Source organism: Epinephelus fuscoguttatus, linkage group LG1 (genome assembly GCF_011397635.1).
Source record: "Epinephelus fuscoguttatus linkage group LG1, E.fuscoguttatus.final_Chr_v1".
Classification (NCBI taxonomy): domain Eukaryota; kingdom Metazoa; phylum Chordata; class Actinopteri; order Perciformes; family Serranidae; genus Epinephelus; species Epinephelus fuscoguttatus.
Window position 1 is genome coordinate 3,457,416 of NC_064752.1, and position 13,373 is coordinate 3,470,788.

The 13,373-nt window shown below is 44.7% G+C and overlaps 1 protein-coding gene across 1 annotated transcript in view; it reads right to left on the bottom strand.

Annotated features, from left to right (window-relative positions):
* Positions 1-13,373, bottom strand: part of LOC125894629 (E3 ubiquitin-protein ligase RNF123) — a 187,704-nt gene that overhangs the window by 124,737 nt on the left and 49,594 nt on the right. The window contains exons 24-29 of the mRNA XM_049586178.1: positions 12,735-12,880; positions 9,908-9,991; positions 7,736-7,843; positions 6,683-6,860; positions 5,239-5,313; positions 1,166-1,253 (exon numbers count right to left, since the gene is read on the bottom strand). Of these exons, the coding sequence (XP_049442135.1) occupies positions 1,166-1,253; positions 5,239-5,313; positions 6,683-6,860; positions 7,736-7,843; positions 9,908-9,991; positions 12,735-12,880 (679 nt within the window). The remainder of the gene's footprint in view (positions 1-1,165; positions 1,254-5,238; positions 5,314-6,682; positions 6,861-7,735; positions 7,844-9,907; positions 9,992-12,734; positions 12,881-13,373) is intronic.

Consider the following 13,373-nt stretch of genomic DNA (forward strand, 5'->3'; position numbering starts at 1 on the left):
TGACTCCGCCCACCAGTCCACCCTGTGGTTGTATGACTCCGCCCACCAGTCCACCCTGTGGTTGTATGACTCCACCCACCAGTCCACCCTGTGGTTGTATGACTCCGCCCACCAGTCCACCCTGTGGTTGTATGACTCCGCCCACCAGTCCACCCAGTGGTTGTATGACTCCGCCCACCAGTCCAGTGTCTCTGACAGTCTCCATCCATGTCAGTGAAAACATGGATGCTTCACACACAGAAGATCTATACAATCAGCACAGTTTCAAGATTAGAGTCACCAATTCAGTATCTGACCAAATGTCTCCCCTTCTGTTCCTGAGATATGACGTTAAAACATGATGATGTCACAGTCAAGCTGACCTTTGACCTTTGACCTTCATTATTTTATCCTGTTAGACATTTGTGTCAAGTTTGGTCAGAATTAGTGAATGAATTCTTCAGTTATGGACAAAAACATGCTTTGTGAGGTCACACTGACCTTTGACCATCTGATCAGTTTATTTTTCAGTCTGAGTGGACGTTTGTGCCAAATTTGTTAAAACTCCCTCATGGCGTTCTTGACATATCGCATTCACAAAAATGAGATAGATGCAAGGTCACAGTGACCTTTGACCACCAAATTCTTATCAGATCCCTGTTGGGTCCAAGTGAACGCTTGTGCCAAATCTGAATAAATTCCCCTGAAGCATTCTTGAGATTGTTCACAAGGATGGGACGTGTCATTATAAACTATTACATAAAGCCACCTCCAGCTGCTGAAGCGTTGTCTGTGTGATCGGCTCTTACAGTGTGGTGGAACAACAGAAACGATCTGAACACCCTCAGACTGAGGAGGCTTACAGGAGGCATGTAAATAAAAAGAACCGATCATCGAGCCCTGAGTTTCCCCACAGTACAAACCTAGTTTACATCCAGAAGGATGGAGTGACCTTCAGCAGAGCAGTTTCTGTGCTGTGATCTTCACTAACATGTTGTTTCCATCAGTAACAGTCAACAGTTGATCCGTTGCTACTTCTTCTAAAACCTCAGCTTCCAACAGGAGCTGAAGACGTGACGTTAGGTGGAATCAATGTTTGGAATTTTAATGCATAAAGAAGAAAAGAAACTAAACTGATGAGTCCGACCAATCAGAAAGAGTCCAGTTTAAACCAATGAGCACTCACTGTTCCTCTGGGATCCTCTCCACTGCCCTGAGGGATTGTGGGTAACAGACGTAGCTGGCCAGGGCCTGCATCAGAGAGTCTTTGATATCTGAGAGGACGAGAGAAGAGATATCTATGATGACAACAACACATACGAGTTCCTCTCGACAACACCTGAACTTAAGTAACTGCAAGACAGAAATAAAATGTGTTACAGTAAAGTTTAACCCTCAGTGGAGACGTCATGGCATGTGGTCACCATCATGGATTTATTACATCTGTGTTTCTGCTCCACTGGTTTCATGTTATAAAAGAGATTTATCATCTGTAGAAATCATCATGTGCTGAATAAACAACAATAACAACCACATCTGTTTAATGAACACTGAACTGGAACATCAGATCAGATCACTGCAGCTGACAGCGTACCAACACTACCCTGCAGTACGTAGTTAGAATCAGTTCATGGTTTTATAGCGGTGAAGATTCTCAGTCATCCAGGCGTATCGTAGGCAACTGGATTCAAGAAACTCAAGCAAGTCCAGCTGCCTACGATATAGCACTTAAGATTAGGGATACATGATATATATTGTGCCAATAAATTATTGGCTGATAATGGGATATTTTTATAGTTATGAGTTATTCCGATAATTAAAATTATAGCTGATAAAAAGTGCCGATAACACAAAGCCAGACTGCTTTCACTGACTTAACAAGAGCAGTGTCTACACACCGACACAGTGGGTGGAGCTACACGTTTGCAAGCTGCTAATAAACACGGAGAAGAAAAACAACAATGATTGCAGCATGCTGCCTAGAAGGTGAAACATGTCGCGGAGAGGACGTCTTTCACAGGTCCAGAAGAAGGCAACAGGACGGCACCGAGGGTCTGATCTCCGACCGCCCAACACAGGTTAGACACAGAGTGTTAGCATGAGCTAATCAGAAGTAGCGGCTAACATTCAACACAGTAACACTGGGCTTCATCATCAGCCTCCTCTGTCTCACCATTAACGTCACATTTAATACTGATAAAGCAATTTTGTATTTCTGATGTCCACCTGTAGTGTAGGGTTATATGGGGGCGGGGCCAGTGAAGGTAGACCTGACGTTGGCAGGTATGAAGAGTCACACCTGTTGTTTGTGTTTGTTGTGTTAGAAGCAGTGAAGTCAGTTTGATGTGGAATATTAAACCAGCCTTTCTGACCCTCAGTGAACACAAACTACAGGTTTACACTTCTTTTTTAAATACAAAAAGGTGAAATTACCTGTTATGGTATCGGCCATGAGAAACAGGTAATTTATCGGTTATCAGTATTGGTTGAAAAAATCCATGCCCATGTATCCCTACTTAAGATTCCTGGTTTTACGTTCCAGAAGCTCCGGCCCATTCAGTACCAACTATATATATATATCTCTGTGAGGTCACACAGATCAGCAGACATCTGAGGAACTGGTAATAAATACATCAACAAACACAGAGAAGAGTTTACGATTTCATTTTCTCTGAAGAGTTCAGGTAAAATCTTGTGTTCAGATAGAGACGATGAGAGATAACGGAGAGGTTCAACTCTCTGTTGGACACGTTTTAAAGTCACTGCCGTGTTTCCGTCCTGCTGTAACTGGTGGTCAAACTCTTTCCAGAGCTTATGTGAAAGTCTGTGACAGGAGTGACTGATGAGGCTGAGGTTCACGCTCACTGATAAGAAGCTGATTGATCGTAGTGGTCTGATCATGATAAACTGACTCGCAGCTTCCTGGAACATCCAGTCACTTAGAAATATAAAACCCAAACACACTGAGAGCTGACGGACAGAAACCAAAGACGAGCATCAGGTCTCATCAGGCAGCTGCACTTTATGTAAATCAGATCTTTCTGTGGCTCATTTACATCCCGAGTCTTTAGTTGATATAAACACAAAGTTTAACACCTCCGATGGTGATGTGAGAGACACGTGTGTGTTACTGTGACGGAATACCATCATGACAGACAGGAGAAGCTTCATTACTGCAGAGAATAACACACACAGGTGAATTCACAGAGAGTGAACTGCAGCTGCTGATGGGAACATGAACAGTGCATCAGCTGAAGCTGCTGTCTGCAACGTCTCAAAGTCCAGTTCACCAAAGATGAGGTGCTAATGACACTACAACATAAACACACTGTGTCTGAGTGCAGTCATCCATGTGGAGGAGCGCTCAGTGTCGGGGTCGTTATTATTTATTCTGTACATTAATAATATAATATAATAAGATGTGAGGATTATAGTTTAGAGTATAATAATAAATCTAGTTATTTCCTTTCTTTGGTGTTGTTGATATTCTGGGTTCTACTTTGGTTGATATGGTTTTGCTCCTACTTTTCAGATATGAGTTTCTCTGTGTCTCTTGGTCCTGTCAGCTCTGATACTGCTGCTCTTTCCCGTGGTGTACGTCAGGGCTCTGTCTTAGGTCCTATATTAGTTGCTTTATACATGCTTCCACTTTGTCAAATTATTAGTCAGTTCTCAGGTATACACCATGTCACTGTTATGCTGATGACATTCAGCTGAATGTCTCGTTTAAGCCTGACAACACAGACAAACTTTCCGTTCGTACAACTGTTTGTTGCCATCAAGGACTGGACGTCAAACTACTACTTACAATTAAACACAGCCAAGATTCTGATAATATCTCCAGGAAGTAGAGCTTCAGAGGTTACCCAGAGTGTTGGGTCCCTGTCTTCAGCTATACGGTCATGTTTTAGGAATCCTGGGGTTATTTTTGATCATGCATTTTGATCATCATGTTAAATAATCAACCTGAACTTGTTTTATGCAGCTAAGAAACACTGCAGAGCTCATATCTGTGGTATCTCCACCTGAGCTGGAGATGATGATCCATGCTTTTGTGTCCTTCTGACTGGACAACTGTAATTCTCTTTTGACTTGTCTAAACAAATCTTAAGCTTCTTCAAAAAATCCAGAACGCTGCTTCTCAGCTGGTAAAAAGGTCCAACAGGTCGACTCACATCACTCCCATTCTAGTGTCTTTACACTGGCTTCATCAGTTTCAGGATCCACTTCAAGATACTTGTTCTCATGTACAGAGCCACGGCCAGGCACCTGAACACATCAGTGATCTTCCCCATTCAGATATCGTCAGTAGGGTCTTCAGAACAGGACCTACTGACTGTGGAGCTTTCTTCCATCAGGTTTACTGTCTGTGATCTCTTGAGAAATTTTTAAAAAACAACTAAAGAGCCGTCTTTGTTTAAAGTGGCCTGTGTCCCGCCCTGAACTGTCAGGTGTTTGTTCCCTGGTATGTTTCTGTTGGAGGCCTCAGCAGCCTGTATCTGCTCTGTGTTCTACTTTAAGAGTTTTAGTCCGACTCCCTGCAGCAACAGTGCTCTTATCATCTTTCCTCCCAACAAAATCAAAGTGATGAGAATATTTCCAGCTGCTATGGTCAGAGGTTCCAACAAGCTCACTGCTTTATAACATGCAGACGCAGCATGATTATCACTAACATGAGTCAGCTGATGTTGTATTTCAAGTCAGTAGTGATGTGATAACAAACGTAACATTGTGACGACTTGTTTGGTTTTGGAGTAAGGAATATTATTACTTAGATTTCATTAGTAATTAGTTACACTACTTGTTACTGTAAAAAGTAATATATTACTGTAATGTGTTACTGTGCAGCACTGTCAGAGACACATCAAAGCTTCTGCAGTGACAGTGGGGTATTTACTGATGTAGAACAAAAGGTGAAAGTCTCTTCAGCTTGTGTTGACCACAGACCTTATTTCACACACTGAACCTAGAACACACAGACACTCACTCCTGCAAAACTCTACTGCGTGCGGCTGTTAGTGCTGAATGGAGCTGGTCCAGCATCGAGGCTCATGAAAGGGTCAGTTTTACACCAAATGTATCCCATAATTTAAAGACCAGCACAGAGCGCTGCCTGGCAGCACAGCTCAGGAGGTGTTTCATCTGTTCAGAGTTTCTGTTTGTCTTATTTGTACAGCACCATTCCTGTGTTAATTCACCCACCAGAGTGTGTGTGTGTGTGTGTGTGTGTGTGTGTGTGTGTGTGTGTGTGTTAGTTACCTGTTCCTACTATACGAGGGTCTGCAAAGTGCTTGGCGAGGATAGCAGCTAGCTGGGTCAAGGTGTCCTCGTAGCCTGTGGGGACAGACAGGCAGACACATGTGTGAAGTTGTGCTGATGTTCAGCTGACAGCTCACGTTCCAGTCCACCTGGATTCTACTTCACCGAACAGTGAACAGCTGAACCAGCAGCAGGCTGCATGTGACACACAGCTAATGATGACATAGTGTGAGCGTGCGCTTCCAACGAGAAAACAACCTCTTCCACAGAGCTGCGTCAATAAATCAATCTGTGCTGCTAACAGTTAATACAGCGGGCATTAACTGTTAATCCACAGACTCCAGACCAGTGTTAACAAGCCTCAGCAATATCACCACAACACACTGACAGGGCAACGTGGAGAGAGCTCATGTTACTCTGTATATGTGGCAGATACATCGTATCACCAAAGAGTCCGTCAGTTTTAGTCTCTATTAGGACATGTGTCCACGTAGCAGGGCTGAACCCCAACTGAGACTGTTCCTAGTGGACCAACAGTCCTCATCAGGGTCCATCAGTGGACCGACAGTCCTCATCAGGGTCCATCGGTGGACCGACAGTCCTCATCAGGGTCCATCGGTGGACCGACAGTCCTCATCAGGGTCCATCAGTGGACCAACAGTCCTCATCAGGGTCCATCAGTGGACCAGGGTCCATCAGTGGACCAACAGTCCTCATCAGGGTCCATCAGTGGACCAACAGTCCTCATCAGGGTCCATCAGTGGACCAACAGTCCTCATCAGGGTCCATCAGTGGATGGTGTTCGTCCTTCACCTTCTCAAAATGATCCCACACTTTGGATTTCCTGCCCGACATGTTATTAACTAGCCTGTGGAATAACCGCAGGTACCAGCCCTGGAGATTAACCTGACTCCTGTCTGACTGCTGAGCGTGGACACTTCCTGTGTCTGTCCTTTCAAAGTAAAGTCACACATGGTCCAGTCATATAGGTTTGGATTTATTTTGACAAGGTGCAGCTCCTGACAGAGTTTCACATTTGCAGCGACCGATGACCTTTCTGGTTGACTAACGTTTGATCGACTGTCAGGCGGCAGCTCGACCACATAGCATTGTTTTTTTTCAGCAGAAAAGCAGAGTTAGGGTGCGGGGGAGCGCTTCGTCCCAGTGCGGTATTTTGCACTTTTTTGCACTAGCCCACTCAGTGAGTTTTATGTCTTTGAAAACAAACATTTAGGGTGGTTTTACGACAGGTTCACACATGGCCATATGCAGCAGTGTTAAGCCAGGCAGGGGAAAGACAAATTCTCTGAAAATGAGCAATCGTCACTGTTTTGGTCTTTACCACTCTATTTCATCATAAACGACCTAGTAATAGGGCTCAAAGTGCAAAATACCAGACTTCTCCTTTAATAAAAAAAGGGTTTCAGAGAACTCAGTGTTTCACCTGGCAGCTCCTCCATGCTGTTTGCAGGGCTGAAGTAGTTCTTCAAAGCGCTGTACGCATTCATGGCCACGTTGAGGTAGAACTCTGGAGCAAAGGCGAACAAAGAGCCGGTGTTGTCTGCATGTTCGATGGTCCGAATACAAACACACAGCAGCCAGTACACGTCCAGCATCTTCTCCTGTAGACAGACAGACGGACAGACATGATGATTCTTCACTTAGATTCACACAAGCTTTTTATCGACTAAAACTATGAAAGAAAAAATGACTAAAATGCGACTAAAACTAATAAACATCTTCTTCTCAAGACTGAATCTAAACCAGCTGTCACAATGAACACCAGTTTTGTCTTCATGTCAGTAATCAACCAAGAAGTCTCATGATGATATCTATTAGATAAAATTTTTACCCCAGTGTTTTATTTTTTGCCTAAAAATGTTTTACCGTCCAGATCTTAATCCACCCCACGTTACAGTTTGGTTCCTGTCTGTATTCTGAAGGTTTTTACAGAGCGGTTTGTTCCTTTATGATTCACAGCCCAATTTATAGAACATCTTATTCATAAACACATGGTGGAAATGGATTTATTTTATGGCTGTTGACTGTATTTTTTGATTTATGGAGTGACAATAAGAGACATCCAAACTCCCTCTGTAAAAACTTTTTACTCTAATATGTGAACAAAGTGAAACAAGAATTTTTAAACTGGCTTCATCCAATGTTCAGGTTTATGTTCTGGAGATGTGTGTAACTCAGTGAATATGTGATATGATAATTCCTCATTTACATATTCACACTTTAAATTTCAGAAAACAAATAAATTAAACAAGCATGTCTTAATTTAAGGCTGCGTTGACACCTGTCCTGTTCAGTTCACCTGTAACGTGTACAAGATAAACTCAAGATGAGCTGCTGACAGAAAGACTCACATGTAACTATCAGCAAAAGGTCAATAAAACCTGACAGATGGACTGACAGACACAGACACAGACAGACAGACAGACAGACAGACAGACAGAGACAGACAGTCAGACATGTGGAGGACGAGGATCACCTTGGAGTAGATGGTGGCGTTGATCCAGGCTAGTCTCCTGCTGAGGTGGTTCAGCTTCTCTGCAAAAACCTTCTGGCTCTTCTGGAGCTCGTCCAGGATGTCTGGTCTCTGAGGAGCACAAATCAGCGTCATGACATCACCCGTGACTTCACCATTGTCACCATTACACACACTGCTTCTGTTGGTGCAGTCTGAGGACGCCAGAAGATGGAGACATGAAGCTGCATGTGCTGAATGAACTCATATACATGTAGAGCTTTGTTTGTGTGTGTACATTACATCTCCCTCCCTCCATCCATCCATCCATCCATCCATCCATCCAACTATCCTCCTGGAGGACCCCGAGGTGTTCCCAGACCAGATGAGATCTATAATCCCTCCAGTGTGTTCTGGGTCTGCCCCGGGGCCTCCTACCAGCTGGACCACGAGGATCCTGATCAGATGTTGAACCACCTCAACATGAAGGAGCAGTGGCTCTACTCCGAGCTCCCTCCAGATGTCTGACTCCTCCCCCTATCTCTACGGCTGAGCCCAGACACCCTACAGAGGAAACTCATTTCAGCTGCTTGTATCTGTGACCTCATTCTTTCAGTCACTACCCAGCGCTCATGACCATAGGTGAGGGCTGGGACGGAGATGGACCAGGAAGTAGAAAGCCTTGCCTTCTGGCTCAGCTCCCTCTGAACCACGACGGTCTGGCACCAGCATCACTGCAGACGCTGCACCAAACCACCGATCCATCTCACGCTCTATTCTACCCTCACTGTGAACAAGACTCTGAGATACTTGAGCTTCTCCTCTTGGGGCAGTAACTCTCCCAACCCAGAGGTCCATCCATCAATCCACTGTTCTCCAGCAGAGAACCATGACCTCAGACTGGAAGGAGCTGACTCTCATCCCAACTCAGCTGCAAACCGCCCCAGGTCATGCTGGAGGTCACAGTGTGACGACGCCAACAGTTCCACATCATCTGCAAAGAATCACCACCTTAACATGGTGGAGGGGTTTGTGTGTCCCTGTGTTGTCCGGGGCTAACAGCCCCTGGTAGGGTCTCACGAGGCACAGTGGTCCCAGGGGAGGGGCCAGACTGAGAGCAGTTAAAGAAGACCTCGATGAAACGCACATTTGGGAAAAGAGACCTCGCCCAGTATGGGGACACCAGGGCCACGGAAGCTCGCCAGCAAGCGTCTGGTGATTGGGCCTTCGAGCCTCAACCCGAATAAATGACATGGAGCCGCCGCCCTGTGGGCCCACTACGTGCAGGGACTGCCATCAGGGCCAAGTGTATTGTGTGCCGGACTGCAGCCGTGCTGTGTATACCTCCATTACATTATATTCCTTTGTTCCTGTGTGTCTGAGGTGAGTCTGCTGGATACTGCTGAGTTCACGTCACAATGTTTGGTTTGTTGGTGATTGCTTGTGAATAAATGTGGGACAGCTCATGGACATTATACGTTTACAACTCATACTTTTAGGATATGAGAGTTCTTAATAACATAAATCCATGTGAAGAACTGTTGCTGACATGTCAGGAGGCCATGTTCACGAGCCAACTTCTGTGGAAACAAACTATGACTCAAACACAGAAAACAACCTGAATGATGGGACCTGAATCACCAACTCCTCCTGCTGTCTGATCACAGACTGTCGTCACAGCTGTGAGTTTGCTTCAAACCAAACTAACTTTAAAGTTAATTGCAATTATTTCAATTTGCATAATGATGTTAGTGTCTGGCCTTGTTGCAGTCACAGCAGGATTTTTACCTCCCTCTGCACTCAGTGCCAACACACCGACAGATGGTTAAAGTCCCTCCTCACCTGCAAACTCCAGGCTCCATCCTTCATAATCAATACAGAGTATTTGGTTTTTGTGCAGACAATCGTCCTCTGTGATCATGTTGGTCTTCAGGTTTCTGCTGACATGTGTGTTCTGCATGAAGCTAATGAGACGACAGGCTGACGGCTGTGTGGACTGGAGCACGACCAATTACCTTCAACTGAGCTCCAACAAACAAAAACTAATCACCTCTGACTTTATAACGAGTTCACACTGACAAAAACAAACTGATGAAGAGAACCATGAAACTAAAACATTCAGTTAATGTGATAAAACACAGGAAGGGTTTAAAACAGAGACAGAGCCTGAAGGACCCCAACACACACTGATCTTACTCTGGCAGGGCAGCGTGCGATCTTCTCCTCCGTGTCCTTCAGAGCGACAGCGTATTCATGGACGTCATCTGAAACCACCACCATCTGAAAGACAGAAAAAAACTTAAGGATCTTGTTTTGGATCTGTAATATTCAACCAGGAGGCCGTCTGGTCGGCAGAGTTTCCTGTTTGCATTGTTTTATTTGCTTCTTCACTTTCAGTTGCTGCGATCTGTTCACTGAGCTGTTTCAGCCCCATCGCTGGTGTCACTGACAGACAATGTATGAAGTAGCTGTGTGTTCTCACAGCATTTTGACTGTAAAAATTAAACCATATTTGGTTGATTTCATGGACGTCACGGGTTCTCTGAGTGCTGCAGTTGGTGAGCAGTGATTTTTGATCAACCTTTTAATTCTAAAATCATCTGTTCAGGCTGTTGAGTAGAGAGAAGAAGAAGGGTCTGTCCTTAAAGGACAACTTCGGTATTTTTCAACCTGGGCTCTATTTCCCCATGTGTATGTGTGTGTATGATTCAAGGGTACCACTCGTTCTAAAATTGGTTCAGTATTGAGCCGCAAAACGAGCTAAAACAGTAACGGAGGCAAATGCGTCCCGTAGAAAAGTGGTTTTTTTTCGCCACTGACTGGTTCAGATCGCCAGTGCTATCTCTGTAGATAGCATATTGTAGCAGCCCTGGGGCAGTGGTGAGTGTGAATGAGTGGAGTCAGCTGTCAGTCAGTGTTGGAGCAGAGATGGCGATGGCGGCCCCGCTTGGTAATGTAAGTGACCACAAACAAACTGTTAACTGGATGCATGAAACACTGACCTCACACTGACCTGAACACATCAACGTTCTCTGCTGAACACCGTGCTCCCTTATTGGTCCATAAATCGCTCTATTTGAAACACCTCACTACAGCACTCTGCTCAGACGACGACCAATCAGAGAGCAGAGAAAGAATCACCTTTATTATAGAAAAAATGTCTAACTCAAATCATACGCTCCTGAGCGGTGGCGGAGTCTCATCACCACACAGAGCTATAAAGGCTGCGGCAGCGTTCAGCTGTGATGGGTCGTATCTTTAAATGAGGGAAGAGAAGTGACATCAGCAGAGAGGTGAAGAGGTCAACCGTCGGGAGGAACAACCTCTGATTCAACAGCGGAGCAGGAAAATGAGAGAGATGGAGCATGGAGAGACGGCAGGGAGAAGGAGGAGTGTCATCATCAGTTGGAGGAAAACAGTCATTAATCTGCTTATTAAAGAAAACCATGAAGATTTATCTTCAGATTCATATTTAACCACAAAAATCACAGAAAGCTAAGAAACACACAGCCCGCAGAATAAAGACGGTACCGACTGATGATCACTGAGTCATCACTGTTCAAACAGCTGTGTGTGTCTTCACACTGTCACTACGTGCACACACATCTGGAGCTCAGTAACGTCTGCAGGCAGAGTGGCAGCAGCTGAAACCTGTGCTGATCTTTTCCTGTAAATGTCATGTTATAATCAGCTGACACGGAGCTGCAGAGCTCAAAAAGACTTCCTTCTTTATCCCTCAAAGTTTCATAACTTCACCCTCTTCGCTGATTTGTTGGAAAATACTTTTCCCACGAGAATGACTGCACGAAGAGCCGTGATTTAAAGTTCAGCTCGACGGCCCCCGCAGAGTCGGGTCGATGTCTGGTGTTGTTGGTCCAGTCTGGTGTACAAGCATGTACCGGTTCAATTTCATGCAAACCACCTGAACCAGCATTTGTCATTATGACAAGTTTTGGCAAATTAAAAAGTCGCCTATATCATCAACCTGTGCTGACGGCGTCACAGCGTTAAATCCAACTCATATAGCACTGAGAATACACAACATGGTAACATGACATTTTCTTTACTAACTGACAGAAACTTATTATTTCAACAAATTCTCAAATTTGGGATTTTGTTGAAAAGACAAAATCCCAAGGTTTCCACAGATTTAGTTTCACAGACTCACCTCACCAGTCACCTGAACGTCTGTGTCTGTACTGCGGTTTCCAAACAACATAAATTTACTTTTTTTCAAATTAAAGGACAATTTTTTTATTTATGATAACTGACTCATTTCTGTTGTGAACTCCAAAAAGCTGCTACAGATTTTTTTTCCCAGAACAAAAAGCATCGCTGTCACCTGCAAATAAAACTACTTTTAATTTTCTGGACATCATACATATATCATTTATATACAAAATAAACAGTTTTGGACCTAATACTGACCCCTGTGGGACCCCATACTGACCCCTGTGGGACCCCATACTGACCCCTGAGGGACCTAATACTGACCCCTGTGGGACCCCATACTGACCCCTGCGGGACCCGATACTGACCCCTGAGGGACCTAATACTGACCCCTGTGTCCCTCAAAGCTTTTAACCCCTCTGATACCATATCTATCCAGTTTCAGTCACTTTGACACAAAACATGAGGAAACAGGCTCCAGGTTGAAAAATGCTGCAGTTGTTCTTTAAGATGTCGTAAGAAAAATGACATCACCACGACTAAAGTCTGTATTCAGATCAGTCAGCATGCAGGAGACGACTCACAGTCACAGTTCAGAGTTTATCAGAGTCTCTGTGAGAAGGTCAGATTCTTACATATGCATAAAATATGCAACATTAACCTTTTGTGTTTGGATCCTGACAAACGCTCACCTCACATTATAATATTCAGCCCTGTCTGACCCGCCCGTAAATCCTCTTCTTCAAAGGACGTGGATGTGTTGAGATCCCAGATTATTCTCCTGGTAACCAAATAGAGCTCCTGCCATGAACAGGAAGTACAAACACACACAGGTGTGTAAACACAGACTCACCTTCCCCAGCTGCTGGTGGACACTCAGGTTGTACATCATCACGATCCCGTCAACTATCTCCAGCAGGGACTTGTCTGTGATTGGCTGATCGGGCTCCTCTAGCGGTCGTCCCAGCAACAGGCCGTCGTTACCATGGCTTCCCTCGACTGCAGGTTGAAGAGGAACCGAAAAGTTGACGATGAGTAAGAGAGGACAGGTGTAGGGTGCTCTGCAGGATCCAGCGGTGACGGCTGTTTCACCAGCATCACACTGTCTTTAATAAGACTTCATACACCAGTCAGTTACAGAGAGGCTCCTCACAGGAGGAGGAGGAAACCAAGGCAGCATGCAGCAGTCTGACTCTGCAACAATAATGTCTTAATTATTTCAGAAATCAGAATCACCACCCGGCGGCTGTATGACTCCGCCCACCCGTCAAGTTTCTCTCACAGTTTTCCCTCTGCTTCACACACTGTTCCCGAAATATGACACTAAAACATGATGATGTCACAGTCAAGCTGACTTTTGACCGTTTGGATATAAAATGTCACTTCATCATTTTATCCCTAAAGTCCAGTCCAGTCCAGGCTGAGCTCGACTCAAGCCGGCTGATGATGTCACCTGACACTCAGCTGGTCAAATGGCCAAAAAGCTGCAAAT